General features: G+C 24.9%; 2 protein-coding genes across 3 annotated transcripts; both read left to right on the forward strand.

Annotated features, from left to right (window-relative positions):
• Positions 1-2,396: 2,396 nt before the first annotated feature.
• On the forward strand, positions 2,397-5,945 carry LOC124926728. Of its 2 annotated transcripts, none has more exons than XM_047467011.1 (8): positions 2,397-2,682; positions 3,539-3,695; positions 4,240-4,372; positions 4,511-4,602; positions 4,694-4,772; positions 4,845-4,954; positions 5,092-5,156; positions 5,618-5,945. In XM_047467011.1, exons 2-8 carry the CDS (start codon positions 3,582-3,584, stop codon positions 5,709-5,711), a joined length of 687 nt encoding a protein of 228 aa, XP_047322967.1. In that variant the 5' UTR covers positions 2,397-2,682; positions 3,539-3,581; the 3' UTR covers positions 5,712-5,945. The 2 variants fall into 2 exon arrangements, with proteins under 2 accessions (XP_047322967.1, XP_047322966.1); XM_047467010.1 differs by having other exon boundaries at positions 2,399-2,682; positions 3,530-3,695.
• A 1,247-nt stretch (positions 5,946-7,192) lies between these two features.
• Positions 7,193-7,648, forward strand: LOC124928245 (late embryogenesis abundant protein 18-like). The gene is made up of 2 exons (XM_047468779.1): positions 7,193-7,294; positions 7,361-7,648. Exons 1-2 carry the CDS (start codon positions 7,208-7,210, stop codon positions 7,646-7,648), a joined length of 375 nt encoding a protein of 124 aa, XP_047324735.1. The 5' UTR covers positions 7,193-7,207.
• Positions 7,649-19,552: the final 11,904 nt, after the last annotated feature.

The raw sequence follows: 19,552 nt of genomic DNA on the forward strand, positions 1-19,552 counted from the left end.
ATAATTCATAAGAGACCTAATTTTGTTTTTTTAAATAAAGTCTTATTGTTCAGTGATTAAAAAAAATTGAAATAATAATTTTGGATTTATAAATGAAGGCCTATTTTGAGGATTATAAAAATAATTTATTAATGAAATTTAAAAAATTAGAAATCTAAGGAATTATGTCACATTTTTAAGATAAAAAAAATAATTAATTTTTTCAACGTGTACTTAGTATACCTCAACCTTAATGTAGATCTGCTCTTAATTACGGTTATAATTAATATATTTGGAAAAAAATAAATATTATACAATTTTATTTTATAATATTTATGTAAATATTTTAAAATTTTAAAAACTTAAATATATTTTTGGACATAGCTCAAAATTTTGAAAATTAGTCTTCATGTATAAAAGTTTAAATATTAATTATTTTATATACTGTTCAAATTTTAAGAAATATTATTCAGCTTAATAATTTTGTTTTAATATCAAATCTTATTTTATTATTTAATAACATTTGATTAAAGCAAATATATAATGAAATTTTACTAACAAATTTATGAAAAAAGAATCAAATTTTTATCATTCTATTTTGGAGAATGATTTGTTAACCAAGGTCTCGGTTAGTTTCGGAAAATTTCTACTACCACGATATACTATATTCACTATAAAAATAGAAAAATAATTTGATAAAATTATATAAACGATTTTTTAATAATATATATTGAAAATTTATATTATTATAAAAAATAAACTTAAAACATTTATATTTAAATATTTATAAAATATAAAGAATAAATAAATATATTAGTAATATTATATATTTAATTGTGAATGGAAAAAAAATCTCAGACTTATGTTCTTTTTGTTTGATTGGATTGTAAGAACCTAACTTGGGACGATTTATATTGTTTATGTTAAAGTAACCAAATTGAATACAAATATAAGAAAATAAATTGTGAAAGAGAGTGTATTATTTTTTATCTTAATATATTATTTGTAATTTATTAAAAATTTTAAAATTAAAATACATATTATTTTAATAATTTTTAGTAATTTATTTTGTTTATATTATTTTAATAATTTTAATACATATTATCTACAAGTTATTGCTTTACATTTTAAAAGAAGGTTATTAATAAATTAAACTAATCATATATATATATGTAACTACAAACACATAGTAATGAAAATAAAAGTTTATTTTTAATTAATATATTTAGTTGACACCAAATATTTTTACTATAACATAATATTAATGCAATCTATTATAAATTGATTTTGATAAAAATAATTGATTTTTGAAAAATGTTCTCATGTATTATGTATATGACATAAAGAAATCATTAACATATTAATAAATAAAACTTTTCACATTACTCAATAACTCATTAGAGACCTAATTTAGTTTTTTTTATGTGAAAATGAATTTTTTGTTCAGTGATTAAAAATAATTGAAATAATAATTTTGAATTATTTTACCATTTTACTTTGGAGAATTATTTTTAATTAATTCCCGTCCAGTTTAGGAGAATTTTCAAAAGCTCGATATACCCTATTCTCTAAAAATAAATATAAAAATAATTTGATAAAATTATATAAATGATTTTTTAATAATATATTATAAATAAACTTATTTTTTTTTATAAAATATGAAGAATAAATAAATATATTAGTGATATTATATATTTGATTGTGTTCATTAGTATTTTGGATATAATTATGGTGAAATCGAGACAGTGGCACAAATATCATCTCATTCCCGATCAACTACCAACTCAAATGGAAAAAATCCTCTATAACTGAGTAATTCAGATAAAAAATAATAATAAATTAAAATTATCATTTTTAATCTTAATAATGAAAGTTTAACTGCAAAATAAAAATATGAAGGCTAAATGAGAATAAGTTTATAAATGATTTTCTTTAAGTTAAAGTTGATATTAATTAAACTATTATTTTCACACTCATTCACATAAATATTAAATTAAGTTGGTTATATCTCTTAACTTTATGAAAAGATATATATTCAATAGTATTTATATGAATAATATAAGCTGGTTTCTCCCTTATATGTTATCATTCTCATAATTCACATAATTGTTAATTAAAATACTTTAATAAAACATACTTTCAATTTTTAAATATACAAAGTATACAAAAGAAAGTTAATTTCCATGATAAAGTTCATAATTATAAAATCTGAATCCATATTAATAATATCTCCATAGGACCACACAACAATGATAAGGACAATGTTTGTTGTATCACTCACCACCACCCATTCCCAATCTTGATAGCATTAGATTGATAATTAAAGAACATTGCACATGACTTTTCTAAAACTTGCATTACAAAAAGAACATCGACGAATCATTTGCATTTTTGAAGTAGAAGTGAGTGTTACAACATCAGGGAGCAAAACAGTTAGGGAAGCAAGTCAGAGACGTGGCTTATGAGGCTGGAGACGTTGGACCCCATATTTTTAACCCGCCGTCTCATAAGCTACGTCTTATGTCTCAAAAGAATCAAGGAAGAGTCTTCAGTCTCATAAGCCACGTCTTTGACTTGCTTCACCCCGATGTTTTATTCATGTATTGATTCCGCAATTTTCAGGAAAGAATGCATGTATTCCAAATCATCCTTCAAATTACTCACTCTTAGTTGAACACCTGCTCAGTTTCATTTGCAACAAAGGTAATCAGCATTTTCCAAAAGAAATTAACTTTCTTTTGTATACTGTATATTTAAATCTTGAAATATATTTTGTTAAAGTATTTTAATTACCAATTATGTGAATTATGATGGTAAGATATAAGTGAGAAACCAGCTTATATTATTCATATAAACAATACTGAATATATATATATTTTCATAAAGTTGAGAATAAGTACGACAAATTCAAACCGCTCCGCGAAAATCGTTCGAATTGTCTCATTTGGGACGGTTTTTCCTCGAAATCAAACAGGGATGGGCGGGGATGATATTTGTATCCCCGCTCCTACCCCGATCTTGTCCGAACACTATAAATATAATTAAATATATTAAATCACTAATATATTTATTTATTTATTATATTTTACAAGAATATAAGTTTATTTTCTTTATAATAATATAAAATTTCAATATATTATAATATATATTATTTCAAAAATCCGTTATATAATTTTACTATTTAAAAAAAATATTTATTAAGGGTGTCCCGTGGGAAATATTCGAAACCGAACAAAACCTAACGGGACGAAAATATATAATATTAAAAAATCATCGAAAAAGAAACGGGACGAGAATGGTAAATACATTCCCCGTCCTGAACCGCCCTATTGACCATTGTCATCCCTCCAAGACCGTCCCGTTGCGGTCTCTCGCTGAGAGATAGAACCAACTTAATTTAATATTTATGCGAATAATGTCATCTTAAATGAAAATGTATTATTACTTAATTTATTTTTGTTAAAACTGTTTATAAATGTATAAGTTTTCAAATAAATCCAATATTATACATTGAATTCTATCTGAAAGCAAAAATCTAAACCCGCGTTAGAAACCATAGCGATCTCAGCGATTTGTTTTCACCGCGGCCGTCGTTGAGCTTGATGGCGGAGATAAACGCTGCCGGAGATGATAACGGTGATCATCAGACCGAAATCACCGTCAAAACAATTGGCGCTTCTCCTCCTTTTCGTCTCAATGTCCCCTCTTCTCTCAAGGTATTCTCTTCTTTTGTTTGATTGGATTGTAAAAACCTAATTTTGGGACCAATCTATATTGTTTATGTTCCGTTAACCAAATTGAATACATATGCAAGAAATAGATGAATCAGATAGAGAATTAGACATAGAAGTTATAGCTGGATCTTAGTAATGCTGTGATTATAACTACGAATTTCTTATCCTTACCAGGTGTTTGATCTTAGAAAACTTATTTCTGTAAATGGCCATCTGCCTATTGAGAATTTGACTATAATCTTGAAAGGGAAAGTTTTACAAGATGAGAAAAATGATGTAGTTTTGAAAGTTTGACTCTTTCGTTTTATTGGATTATAAAAACCTAATTTGGGGACCAATCTATATTGCTTATGTTACAGTAAACAAATTGAATACAGATAGAAGAAATAGAATAATCAGATAGAGAATTAGGCATTAGAAGAAAATAAGTTTGAACCGGCCAATTTGGGCTTTTGTTTTGAATGGATTGAAGAGCTGGATCTTAGTGATGATGTGATTATAACTACGAATTTATTACCCTTACCAGGTGTATGATCTTAGAAAGCGTATTGCTGTAAATGGCCATCTGCCTATTGAGAATTTGACTCTAATCTTGAAAGGGCAAGTTTTGCAAGATGAGAAGAATGGTGTAGATGAAGTCATCTTCCTAAATGATGGAGGTATGTATCTGATTCATTCTTCATATCTTCATTAGTAATAGTTTTCTAGGTTTTCATGATTCTACTGTGTATAGTTTTGTGTTTATATATAGACTGTGTTCGATCATTTTGTGACCTTTATAATCAGTTTCGTTCTAGATTCCTTGCTTGTTGCGGTTAAACCAAAACCTCCTGTCAATCATAATACTCCCAATGGATTAGATGAAGACGATGAAGATGATGATGACCTGGTAAACTAACTTGATTATATGTAGAAAGTTTAGTTACATTAGTATATGGTAAAGTAAACTCACAATGATCTGTTTTTTTTGGCTTTTAAAGAAATTTCAGCTTCCTCAATTAACAAGTGCATGGAAACGAAGACTTTTTGGTTTTCTACATGACAAAATGAGAATTCCAGGTAAGATAAATTAAGCACGAGAAAGAACAAAGAGTATCTTCGTTTATAATGATTGTTTTAAAATATTGACAGATATGATATTGATGGCGGTTTTCTCCATCAGCATAAAGATGTGGATTTTAACAATTTCTTGGTTCATACTTGCACCTGTGGCTCATAGTTGGGATTTGGGACCTTTATATGTAAGAATGAAATATGAAATCTTCAAATAATTTTTTTATGATTTTGGAACATATGGCATATGTTGTTAACCTGTTTCTTTATCAAATTTCTCTATTTGTGAATCATTATATCATGCTGATGCCCTTGCCTGTTTCAGATTCTCGCCACTGGTTTTGCTATCATTTTCTTAAATCTAGGAAAGCGACAACAAGGAGATATGAGGTATGATTTTTTCTTGTAAAGAAAAATGTTTGAAGTCGAAAAAGTATTTTTTTTTACCGAGTCTGATAAAACAACTTATCACTTATTCTAAACAATTTAGTGCTTATTTGAATTAAGTCCATTTGATAACTGATCTCTATATGATCACTTAATTGTTTATATTGTGCTCCAATTAAGTTAGCTTGATTTGTTAAGCTAGCTTAAGCTTAACGAATGACTTAACTCAGTAACATAGTAAGAACATATAGACGACAACTTTAACCCCATAAATTAACCAAATTACATTATGATAAGGGTAAAATAGTCTTTATATGTTTTCCGACTTTAGTTCCACATTTTGTGAAATTAAGTACTTGAAATTCAGATATTTTTATTGGGTTTATTCATCCTTTATTAAAATTCAGTACTTTGTTCATTTTTTTATGGGAAAAACTCATGTTTGTGTAAATGAACAACAACAGTGCGTATTCCATCTTCAATGAGGATTTCAGAGAGCTTCCAGGAACTCTTAATGCCGACAGACTAGACCAAGACATCCGGGCAGGCCAGTTTTGATCGACTCATTTGGTATGCCTGTTGTGTTATATGAAAGTTAAGAATTAGACGGAAACTGTTTTCTGTACAGCTTTCTCTTTCCGTGTTGTGATTTAACCTCGAATATTTCATAGGAGGCACATAAGTTTAGCATTTCACCTCGCAATATCCTTCTTTTGACATTGCTTTTTGATATGTTTATGTTCTGGATCTGATTCATAGATAGAAACATAAATAAATTTTTTTTTGTCTCAACTAAGTTTAGTTTTCTAATAATTTTTGTATTCGGATTAAGGTACAAAAACAAAAATACAGAGTGTTTTGAAGTGGGGTCAGTTATTTTTTTGACCCAGGTTTCGTGAATTGGTATAACACCCTCTTGACATTGAGTAAATGTATTTTAGTTTCTTAGAAAATAAAATAAATTTGAAATGTGTATAATAATATGCTAAGATTTTTTTGTTAGGTATAATATGTAAAGTTAGTTAGTCCAGTTGCTCAATAAACAGAAGGTAAAAAGAAGTTCATATTTTTTGTACATGTGAAAGTACAATTCAATTGTAAACTGATTAACAAGTTAGTTTGAACATGAAAACTATACACATAACTTCACCTATTAATGTTAATTAAGTAAATACTATATAAATGTAACAATTATTTATATAACTTTTAAAGAAAACTTTCATTAAATAATGCAGAAAAGGGAAGACCACCCTTATCCATTAATTACTTAATTAAATTTGATATCATTTCAAGTTACTCACAATTTATTTGTTCTAGTTTATTGAGGACATTGTATGGGTTTTTGGTGTTGTTGTCTAGTGTCAATCTCCATCTACTTGTTGTGGGCGAGCTAGAATCCACTTGTCAGGTTAGTTGTTCGAAAAACCAACTCTTCACCCACAACAAAGAAGAATGACTTACAACATTGACCCCGATTTATCGAGCCCACATGGGCTGCCTAGGTATCCCAATTTGGGAATAGGTCCAAAGTTCCTTGAATTACTAATCGTAATCCAGTGTTAAATAAGAGAAAAAAGAGGAATAAGTTAGAGATGGAGTATATAAAAACACAATATATTATAAATTTATCATTAGTATTAAAATATATCATTTTAATAACTTATTTAAAAACAGTATTCACTTAAACTACTATATCAATTTATTTACAAATGATATTTATTTTATAAAAATAAACTCAATAAAACCAATCCAACCCAAAAAAATATTGTATTTTATCTATTACAAATTTACAATACACTCAACAAAATAAAATGAGATGTGGGTATGTCCAAACTCCAGAATATAGTTGAAACTTGATGGGCTTTAATTAATGTATGTCGGTTCTAACGTGTCAATTGTTCACATAAGACGAATGTCTATCTTCCTGTATGTTCACCACGTGTCTATCCTATCCTATATTTAAAAAAAAAAAAAACTATATATATAGATGTCATGCATCTCTCCAAGATGAAAATAAACACAAGAAAATTCAATCCAAAGATAAGAAATCAAAGATGCAATCTGCAAAACAGAAGGTGACTAACATGGCTAGTGCCGCCAAAGAACACATTGACATCGGCAAAGCTAAAACCCAAGAAAAGGTATTTAATTATTCTATTTATAATTGTTTTATTTATTAATAAACTTATAATTAATGATTGATTCAGATGGAAATGGCAACTGCAAGAACTAAGGAAGAAAGGGAGATTGCTGAAGAGAGGAGGAAGGTGAAGGAGGCAGAGGCTAAGATGAGTTTACATGAATCAAAGGGTGAACATGCTGCACAAAAAATGCATTCCAAGGAGAAACATTCTTCTTTTCTTCCCGGAAGTCAAGCTCCGGTCGCCGGAGTTTATGGGAGTACACAACCGCAGGCGGTTGTGCCGCCGCCGGGTGGTGTTCCGGCAGTTTATCCTCCTGTTACTAGACAACAGCCGGGGCATAAGTTCATATAGATTGTAAGGTGCATGGTTGTGTTTAATTGTTGTGTGTTTGTGTTTGTGTTGTTTGTGTGTGATTTGGTTGTTTGAAATATGGGATGTTTTTAGTTTTTAATGAAATAATAAATTTTATCTTTGATTATCATATATTATATGGGTAAGTAATTTGTTTTACCTTAATATATTGATATCTTTCATATCATTTTTGTATAGAGAAAAAACAAGCAAAAAAAAGATGGGTTAAATACAAAAATATTAGAAATGATGAAAAAAAACATAAGTGTTGTATAATAAAATGGGAATAAAAATATGTTTGTTTATTTTTTTTACTAGATTGTTTTTGATCCGTCGATTTTATTTATTTATATATTTATATATTTTTCTTCTTTATTTTTAATATAGAAAGATGTATATTTTTCCTTATTAACCATCAAAATTAAAAACAAAATTTTTGACCTTATTTGACTTGCATCATCTTCTAATTTTATTTTGTAGATAAAAAAAAATATAATACAAAATTTTAAATTTAACAATAATTTGTTTTAGTTGAAGTGTTCAAATTATATCTAAACCAAATAAATTGTATTAATCAATATAATGTTAGATTTAAATTTATCTAATTTGGATAAATTACTCAACCTAGTCTTTAAAAGAAAAGTAATGATGAATGATAATTGTAAAGGAGTGAAATATTTTTTTATAAAATTTTAAAACATATTAATATATATATAATAATAAAATAATAAATAATAATTTAAAACTCATTAATATATATATATATATCAATATTATGCACAGCAATTTATTTGTTTATATATATATATATATATATATAAGTTAATGCAAGTGAAAATCTTAAAATTCACAGGCTAGACCAAGACAACCATTCAAGCCAGTTAATTTTGATATTGTCATTGTGATTTAACCTCGAATTGGAAAGAAAAATATTTTATTTCATGACACTCCACCGGGAACAAGATTCGCTCGTGTTCATTCATTTGTTTTGATAAATCATATCGAAATTAATTCAAGTTAGTAGCCATAACATGGATTCTTATGATAAACGGCCACCAAACAAAGCTTTATGTGCAACAATCTATTTATTTATATATATAAGTTAGCATAAGTGAATCTCAATGCCGAGAGGCTAGACCAAGCCATCCGGTGCATTCCAGTTTTGATCTTGTCATTTGGTATGTCTTTTTTTATTTAGTTATCAATTATTGTACAACCTTTTTTTACTGGGAATCAGATTCGCTTGTGTTCATTAATTTATTTTAGTACACACATCGAAATTCATTCAAGTTAGTAGCCATACCATTGATTCATATGGAAAACCACTAAACAAATCTATAGTAGCATTATGTGCAATAATTTATTTGCTCATATATATATATATATATATATATATATATATATATATATATATATATATATATATATATATATATATATAAAAGTTAATACAAGTGAAAATCTTAATGCCGACAGGCTAGATCAAGACATCTGTACATACCAGTTTGATCTTGTTATTGGTATGCCTATTTTTGTTAGTTATCCAACTCTTTTTTTTTCTTGTTGTGATTTAACCTAGATTTGGAAAGATTTATTTAATGACACTCTACGGGAACAAAATTCGCTCGTGTTCATTGATTTATTTTGGTAAATTATATCGAAATTCAAGTTAATAGTCATAATCAAGGCTGTGAAAATCGAAAATTTACGTAAAATTGTTAGTAGGTATAAACTCGTAAAATCGAGAGTTTACATTAAGTCGTAAGAGTTTAATTTTAAAAAAATAATAGTTATAACTATATATATATATATATATATATATATATATATATATATATAATTAAGTATTTTATAATTAACCAATTAAAAAAAATTATATATTTTAATATAAAATTAATTAAAATTTTATAATAAGTAAATAATACTATAAAAAATTATAATTATATTAATTAATTAATTTAAATAAATAATAACATTATTTTTTATTTTTTAAATATAAATTTATTTTTTTTAAAGTAAAATCGTATAGAATCGTAAAATCAAAATTATTTATAAACTCGTAAAATCTTATTATCGTAAATTTAAAATCGTAAGCACTTACTTTTTTAAGAGTTTATTTAAAATCAGACTCGTTAATCTAATATTAAATCGTAAAATTGTAAAATTCAAAATTTTTAAAAGTTAACTCGAAATATTATTACCGCTAATATTATTAGCGCTAATATTATTTCATACAACAAACCACCAAATAAAACTATGTGCAACAAAAAAAAAAATTATATATATATATATATAAAAGATAAAAATTAATATAAGTAGAAATATTAATGCCGACAGATTAGACCAAGACATCCGTTCGTTAATGATAGGCTTTTGGTTTCCTAAGCTTAACTTGTTTGGCTTTTATTTCCCAAACTAACCTAATTTGTTTATTTATTCCCAAACTAACCTAGTTTATTATTCAAATACAATTTTTTTTTTTTTATATTTAAAATTCATTATATATAAACTAAATTATTTATATTTTGATATATATTTTAAATTATTATTTTTATAAATTTAATTATTTATATTTTAATATATAATTTAAATTTAATTATTTTTTATAAATTTAATTATTTATATTTTAATATATATATATTTACATTTTAATTATTATTTATATAGTATAATAAATATTTTCTTGCATTCTAATAAATAATTGATAAATACTAATAAATTTAAAATATTTTAATTATAATAATATAATAATTATATATTCATAAAAACATTTTTAAATCTATCAATTATTTATCAAATATAATAACATTTTTAATTAATATTCTAACCCTAGAAATATAAATATGGTAATCTTGTTATTATATTTAATAAATAATTGATAAATTTAAAAACGCAAATATTTAATTATTATATTGTTATGGTTAAAATATTTTAAATTTATTAGTATTTATCAATTATTTATTAGAATTATTTAATATTTATTACATTATATAAATAATAATTAAAATGTATATAAATAATCAAAATTTTAAAAAATAATTAAATTTAAATTATATATTAAAATATAAATTATTTAGTTTATATAAATAATAATTTAAAATATATATCAAAATATAAATTTTATATATAATAAATTTTTAATGTAAAATAAATAAATAAAACTGAGTTTGAATAGTAAAATAAGTTAGTTTGAGAATGAATAAACAAACTAGGTTAGTTCAAGTGCACTTTGAGAAACCGTCCTTTGGATTATTGGGGTTTTATCCCAAATAACTTTGTTGGATGAAATTAGAAAAAATCAGTTTTTTAATTTTTATTGACAAAAATACCCCTACCTCTCTTCTCCTCTCTCTCTCTCTCAATGCATTTTAAAAATATATTAATTTAATTTATATTTAAATAAAATTTAAAATATAATATAATAAAATAAATATTAAAAATTATAGATATATTAATATTAACTTTTATTAATACATCAATTAAAATTTAAATGAATACTAATTTTATAATTATAATTTAAATATTATATAAGATAATATAGTATATTATAATTTTATTTATATTATGTATTTATTTTTATTTAATATAATAACATAAAATTTTAAATAAAATAAATTTTATAATATAATAATCAAAAATCAAACAAATCTATTATAGTATTTATTTAGAAATATAATTTAAAGTTAGTTTATACCAAAAAAATAATAATAATAAATTTCTTTATAAATATTTAATTTAAATGAGATATATTTATAAATTAATTAATGTTTTTTATTTAAATATATTTAACTTTATTTTTTAGTATAAATATTTATTAAAATAAATTTAAATTTTAAATAATATATTAGATAATATAGTTGGTTAGAATTTTATTTATATTTTGAATTTATTTTTATTTAATATAATTTTTTTAAATGAAATCATTTATTAATTTAAATTATATGAAAATAAATTTTATAATGTAATAAAATAAATATAATATATATATATATATATTAATATTATTTTTTAATAATATAAAATAAAATATTTAATTAAAGGATAATTTTGGTATTTTAATTTATTAAAGGATTGATTTAATTTGAATGGGATAGTTAGGTTTTGAAATAAAATTTGGATTTTATCCTAATAACCCAAACATCAAACAAGGCCTTAGTTTTGATCTTATCATTTGCTATTCCTATTCGGTTAGTTATCTATTACTCTCTCTATATTTTATGGGTTGTGATTTAACCTCAATTTAATTTGACAGAAAAATATTTCATTTCATTACACTCTATACACGAGAACAATATTCGCTGGTGTTTATTAATTTATTTTAATAAATTATATCAAAATTCATTAAAGTTAGTATCCATAACATGGATTCATGAAACCACCGAACAAAACTTACTCTAGTATGTTCAACAATCTATTTTTTTTTATATATATATATATATATAAAAGTTAATATTTCAATATAGTTGTGAGATTTTTGAATGCTATTTTTTTTTATTAACTTTCAACAAATATATATATATATATATATATATATATATATATATATATATATATATAAAGTTAATACAAGTGAGAATCTTTCAATATAGTCGTGAGATTTTTCAATACTATTTTTTTTTATTAACTTAGTATTTCAATTAAAACGGTAAAAATCTCGAGTTAACTATTTAAAATTTACGATGGTACAATTTCACATGAGGTTAACGAATCTGATTTTAAGTAAATTCTTAAATTGGTAAATTCATATGAATTTAAATTTACGATAATAAGATTTTATGATTTTACGTTTAAAAAATAAATTTATCTTAAAAAATTAAAAAGTATAAGCTATTATTTTTTAAAATAAATTAATTAATATAATTATTTTGGTAACTATAATTTTTTTTATAGAGTTATTTACTTATTATTATTTTTAATTAATTTTATATTTAATTATATAAAATTTTAAATTTGATTAGGTATAAAATACTTAATTATATATATATATATATAAATAATAATAATATATAACTATTATTTTTTCAAAATAAACTTTTACGATTTTAAGTAAATCTAGATTTTACGAGTTTACAACTAACCAACGATTTTACGTAAATTCTTGATTTTGACAGTTTTGCTACCAACTTGAGAAAGAGAAGAAAAAAAATGCACATAAAAAATGCATTATAATTTATTTATTTTGCTGTTGTGTTTCTTGATATAACACTCTTTAGTCATTATTGAATTTGTGTATTTGCGGATAATATATTTAACCCGCAGGAATTAATCGGACGACGGAAAGCCTGCTTTCAACGATTCGTTATCCCTCAAGCGAGCTACTTCTTTGAAGTCTCTTTCTGGGACGAAAGATAAATGAAACTCAACTTTCTTAATTTTTTTTTTTTATACTTTCTACACTAATATTTGAATCTCCATACCAATTCTCGATATTAATAATGAATTAGGTGGCTCTAGTTGTTTGACTCGTCCTAATATTCACCCTATATTGAGTGAGAGTATTAGGAGAAGACAACATGAGTGTGAACCTCTCAAAATCATCTATTTTATGGGTGAGAAAATGAGTAATTTTTTAAAATAAGAGAATATTGAAATTCATCATGTTTAATTCAACTTATTTAAAACATTATTCACTCAAGCTACTATATCAATTTATTTACAATTGATATTTATTTAATAAAACTAAACTCAATCAAACCTTTCAAATACAAATTAATAAAAATCCTTTATTTCATCTTCCAATACACTGAACAAATTAAAACAATAGAAGACTTGGGTATGTCCCCACTTTATCTCAACTATCAAACTCCAGAATATAGTTGAAACTTGATGGGCTTTAATTAATGTATGTCGGTTCTAACGTGGCAATGATTCACATAAGACGAATGTCTGTCTTCCTGCATGTCCATCATGTGTCTATCCTATCATATATTTTTCAAAATAAAAAACTATATATATCACCTCTTCAACATGAAAAAATAAACACAAGAAAATTCAATCTAAAGATAAGAAATCAAGATGCAATCCGCAAAACAAATGGTGAGTAACATGGTTAGTGCAACCAAGACATCGGCAAAGCTAAAACCCAAGATAAGGTATTTAAATATTATATTTATTTGTATTAATTAATTATGTTTTAATAAACTTATTAATGATTGATTCAGATGGAAATGGCTAATGCAATTACTAAGGAAGAAAGGGAGATTGCTGAAGAGAGGAGGAAGGTGAAAGAGGCAGAGTGTAAGATGAGTTTACATGACTCCAAGGGTGAACATGCACGCTGCACAAAAATTGCATTCTAACTAGAAACATTCTTCTTTTCTCCCCCGAAGTCAAGCTCCGGTTGTCGGAGTTTATCGACGTACGCAGTCGCAATCGGTTGTGCTGCCACCGATGGGCATAAGTATCATATATATAGATTGTAGGGTTGTGTTTAATTGTGTGTTTCTGTTAAAGTGTTTGTTTGTTTGTTTGTGATTTGGTTGTTTGAAAAATGATGTTTTTAATTAATGAAATAATAATAAATTTTATCTTTCATTATCATATATTATATGGGTTAGTAATTTGCTTTACCTTAGTATCTTTTATAGAGAAAAAACAAGCAAACAGATAGTTAAAAGCTCTCGGAAATTATTAATATCAGCAAGGATTTCGGAGATTTATGTATACATTAGCGAGGACTATTTAATGCCCATTATCACATTTCTACTAGTGTATATTTTCTTTATTAACCATCAAAATTAAAAACAAACATACTTACAATTTAGACCTTATGTTACTGCAACATCTTCTAATTATTTTTGGTAGATAAAAAATATAATATAATTTTAAATTTAACAATAGTTTGTTTTAGTTGGAATATAAAACTATATCTAAACCAAATAAATTGTATTAATCAATCTAATGTTAGATTTCGAATTTATTCAATTTGGATAAAGAATCAACTTTATTCAACCCCTATTCTTAAGATAGTACGTAGTCGTAACATAACATGGATTCATATGACCAGGGCCGGCCCTGGGGTAAGGCAACCAATGCACTTGCATAGGACCCCTCACTTTTATAGGGCCCCAATTTTTTATATTTAATAATATTTTATTATTAATATTATTTTTTCCTCCTTTTTCTCTTTTAATATTAATGATATATTATAAAAATAACTTTTTTATCTCCTTTTTAGTCTCGTATTATAATATATTAATTATTTTTATTTTATTTTATTAATTAAAATTAAAAAAAACAATTTTTACTATTTTAGGGGCCCCAAAATTTAAATTTGCATAGAGCCCCAAAATCTCAGGGCCGGCCCTGCATATGACAAATGATCTTGTTATTCGGTAGGCATATTTTGTTTGTTATCGAATACTGTATACCTTTTTATTTCTGTGCTGTGATTTAACTTCGAACTGGAAAAATTAATCTTTTATTTTATGACACTTAAGCCTTTTTTTCATAATTTCTAAAAGAATTATGTGCAAGAATCTATTTATATATATATATATATATATATATATATATATATATATATATATATATATATATATATATATATATATATATATATATATATATATATATATATATATATATATAAGTGAAAATCTTAATGCCGAGAGGCAAGACCAAGACATATGTGTTGTCCAATTTTGATATTTTCATTTGGTATGCCTATTTTGTTAATTAGTCATAGATTGCTGTACATTTTTTTCTTATGTGTTGTAATTTAACTCGAATTGGAAAAAAAATCTTTTATTTTTTTGACAATCTACCGAGAATAAGATTCGCTCGTGTTTATTAATTTATTTTGGTAAATCATATCGAAATTCATTCAAGTTAGTAGCCTTAACATGAATTCATATGATAAACACCAAACAACCTTAAAATGAAAATATTTTTTATTTATTTAATGACACTCTACTGGGAACAAAATTCGCTTGTGTTCATTAGTTTACTTATCGAAATTCATTCAAGTTAGTAGTCATAACATTAATTCACATGACAAACCACCGAATGCCTATTTTTGTTAGCTATGGTTGAAAAACAAGATAGGAAAAGATGAATATTAACCAAGAATACAAGTAAATAACATAAGATTTACGTGGAAACCCAAGACGGAAAATTACGGGCAGAAGAGAAAAAATTCACTATGATTAAAGTAGAATATTACAATTTAAAGAGAGAAAAATAATGAAAAATATTCTGTGTGTTTGTTGTGAATAAAACTCTAACTAAGCCCATATATTTATAGTCACATAATTGAGTCTAATTATCCCAACATCAAACAATTATAATTTTATTTTATTACACCGCGAGTCTAGGCTCAAATCCCGATCAAAATCTATCTGGGTCACCGTAACCTAACTTGTATCAATTACTGTATATCTTTTTTTCTTTGTGTTGTGATTTATATTCGAATTTGAAAGAAAAATATTTTATTTCAATACACTCTACCAAGAATAAGATTCGCTCATGGTTCATTAATTTATTTTGGTAAATTATATTAAAATTCATTAAGGTTAGTAGCCATAACATGAATTTATATGACTACCAAACCAAACTTATACTAACATTATATGTAACAATCTATTTATTATATATATATATATATATATATATATATATATATATATATATATATATATATATATATATATATATATATATATATATATATATATATATATATATATATATAAGTTAATAAAAGTGAAAATCTTTCAATATAGTTGTGAGATTTTTAAGTGCTATTTTTCATTAACTACCAACGTGAGAAAGAGAAAAAAAATGCCAGAACATGTATTGTAATTTATTTATTTTGCTAAGAATATGAATATATTTTTATTGGTCCACACAAAAAATAATTAGTTGTGTTTCTTGATATAACACACTGTTGGCATTGAATTTGTGTTGAAGGGTTATATGTTTAAACCGTACTTTGAAAGAGAAACGAAACTCAGTGTTCTATAAAAATAAACATGACTTTATACACTCTACATTAATCTACACTAATATTTGAATCTCCATACCAATTCTCGATATGGATAATGGATTTGGTGGCTCTAGTTGTTTGACTCGTCGTCCTATATATGGCTCACCCTACATTGAGTGTGGGTACTAGGATGAGACAACATGAGTGCGAAACTCTCAAATCATTTATTTTATGGGTGAGAAGATGAGTAATTTGGACAATCTTAATCTAGTTTAAACTGAATTCAAATATATATATATATATATATATATATATATATATATATATATATAAATGATGTTTAATTTTTAAAGTGTCCGGATTGCCGGGTCGAGAGCTGTGGTTAATTTGAATATTTATGTGAGAGTAAATAGATACTTGAGTCGGATTGTGAGTTGACCTGCCCATAAACTTAAAACGGTTAAAAATAAATTTAAAAATGTTATTTGTAAGTTTCGAACTTACAACCTAACAAAACAAGTACAATCTTTAACCAACTAGACTACAACACTTTATATTTAAGATTTAACACCAAATTTGATGAACGCGAGATATTTTAACAATAAAAGTTCATATTTTTAACTAACTAATATATAATGATGCTTAATTTTTAAAGTGTCCGGATTGCCGGGTCGAGAGCTGTGGTTAATTTGGATATTTATGTGAGAGTAAATAGATACTTGGGTCGGATTGTGGGTTGACCCGCCCATAAACTTAAAACGGTTAAAAATAAATTTAAAAATGTTATTTGTAGGTTTCGAACTTGCAACCTAACAAAACAAGTACAACCCTTAAACCAACTAAGTTATCAACACTCTATATTTAAGATTTAACACCAAATTTGATGAACGCGAGACATTTTAAAAATAAAAGTTCAAATTTTTAACTAACTAATATATATATATATATATATATATATAATGATGCTTAATTTTTAAAATGTCCGGATTGCCGGGTCGAGAGCTGTGGTTAATTTGGATATTTATGTGAGAGTAAATGAATACTTGGGTCGGATTGTGGGTTGACCCGCCCATAAACTTAAAACGGTTAAAAATAAATTTAAAAATGTTATTTGTAGGTTTCGAACTTGCAACCTAACAAAACAAGTACAACCCTTAAACCAACTAAGTTATCAACACTTTATATTTAAGATTTAACACCAAATTTGATGAACGCGAGACATTTTAACAATAAAAGTTCAAATTTTTAACTAACTAATATATATATATATAATGATGCTTAATTTTTAAAATGTCCGGATTGCCGGGTCGAGAGCTGTGGTTAATTTGGATATTTATGTGAGAGTAAATGAATACTTGGGTCGGATTGTGGGTTGACCCGCCCATAAACTTAAAACGGTTAAAAATAAATTTAAAAATGTTATTTGTAGGTTTCGAACTTGCAACCTAACAAAACAAGTACAACCCTTAAACCAACTAAGTTATCAACACTTTATATTTAAGATTTAACACCAAATTTGATGAAAGCGAGACATTTTAACAATAAAAGTTCAAATTTTTAACTAACTAATATATATATATATATAATGATGCTTAATTTTTAAAATGTCCGGATTGCCGGGTCGAGAGCTGTGATTAATTTGGATATTTATGTGAGAGTAAATGAATACTTGGGTCGGATTGTGGGTTGACCCGCCCATAAACTTAAAACTGTTAAAAATAAATTTAAAAATGTTATTTTTAGGTTTCGAACTTGCAACCTAACAAAACAAGTACAACCCTTTAACCAACTAGGCTAACAACACTTTATATTTAAGATTCAACACCAAATTTGATGAACGCGAGACATTTTAACAATAAAAATTCAAATTTTTAACTAACTAATATATATATATATATATATATATATATATATATATATATATATATATATATATATATATATATATATATATATATATATAATGATGCTTAATTTTTAAAGTGTCCGGATTGCCGGGTCGAGAGTTGTGGTTAATTTGGATATTTATGTGAGAATAAATGGATACTTGGGTCGGATTATGGGTTGACCTGCCCATAAACTTAAAACGGTTAAAAATAAATTTAAAAATGTTATTTGTAGGTTTCGAACTTGCAACCTAACAAAACAAGTACAACCTTTAACCAAATGTGATTGATATGTGGTTTGTCGAGGGATAATAGACCGGTATCATTTGAAAGTGGTTAAAGAAATATGAATCAAATATTTAATTGACCAAAGTGTGAGGTCACGATGCTAATTATTAAAAAATATGAATCAAATATTTGATTGACAAAGTGAAAGTGTAAAGTCACGAAATGAGAGATACATTCGAAAAAAATATGTGATGAAACATGTGAAAAAATAAGTTGTTTTATTGAAGTGAATAAAATGTAAGATGAGAGCGTTATATTTTTATTTTAATAATTTTAAACATTGAATAAATATTATTATAATTTTTTTAATTTAATTTATTTTTATCCTTACGAAAATTTTCCTAGTTGAAATAGTTATACTAAATTAGTAGAACAGTTTTGAAAACAAAAACAAGAGAATATTAAAATTCATTATGTTTAATTCAACTTATTTAAAACATTATTCACTCAAACTACTATATCAATTTATTTACCATTGATATTTATTCAATAAAAATAAACTCAATCAAACCATTTAAATAAAAAAAAATCCGTTATTTCATCTTCCAAGACACTCAACAAATTCAAACAGTCCTCACTTTATCTCAATTATCAAACTCTAGAATATAGTTAAAACTTGATGGGCTTTAATTAATTAATATATGTCGGTTCTAACGTGGCAATTGTTCACATAAGACGATTGTCTGTCTTCTTGCATGTCCACCACTTGTCTATCCTATCATATATTTAAAAAAAACAAAAAACTATATATATATAGATGTCACCTCTCCAAGATGAAAATAAACACAAGAAAATTCAATCAAG

This window comes from Impatiens glandulifera, chromosome 2 (genome assembly GCF_907164915.1).
Source record: "Impatiens glandulifera chromosome 2, dImpGla2.1, whole genome shotgun sequence".
NCBI classification, from domain to species: domain Eukaryota; kingdom Viridiplantae; phylum Streptophyta; class Magnoliopsida; order Ericales; family Balsaminaceae; genus Impatiens; species Impatiens glandulifera.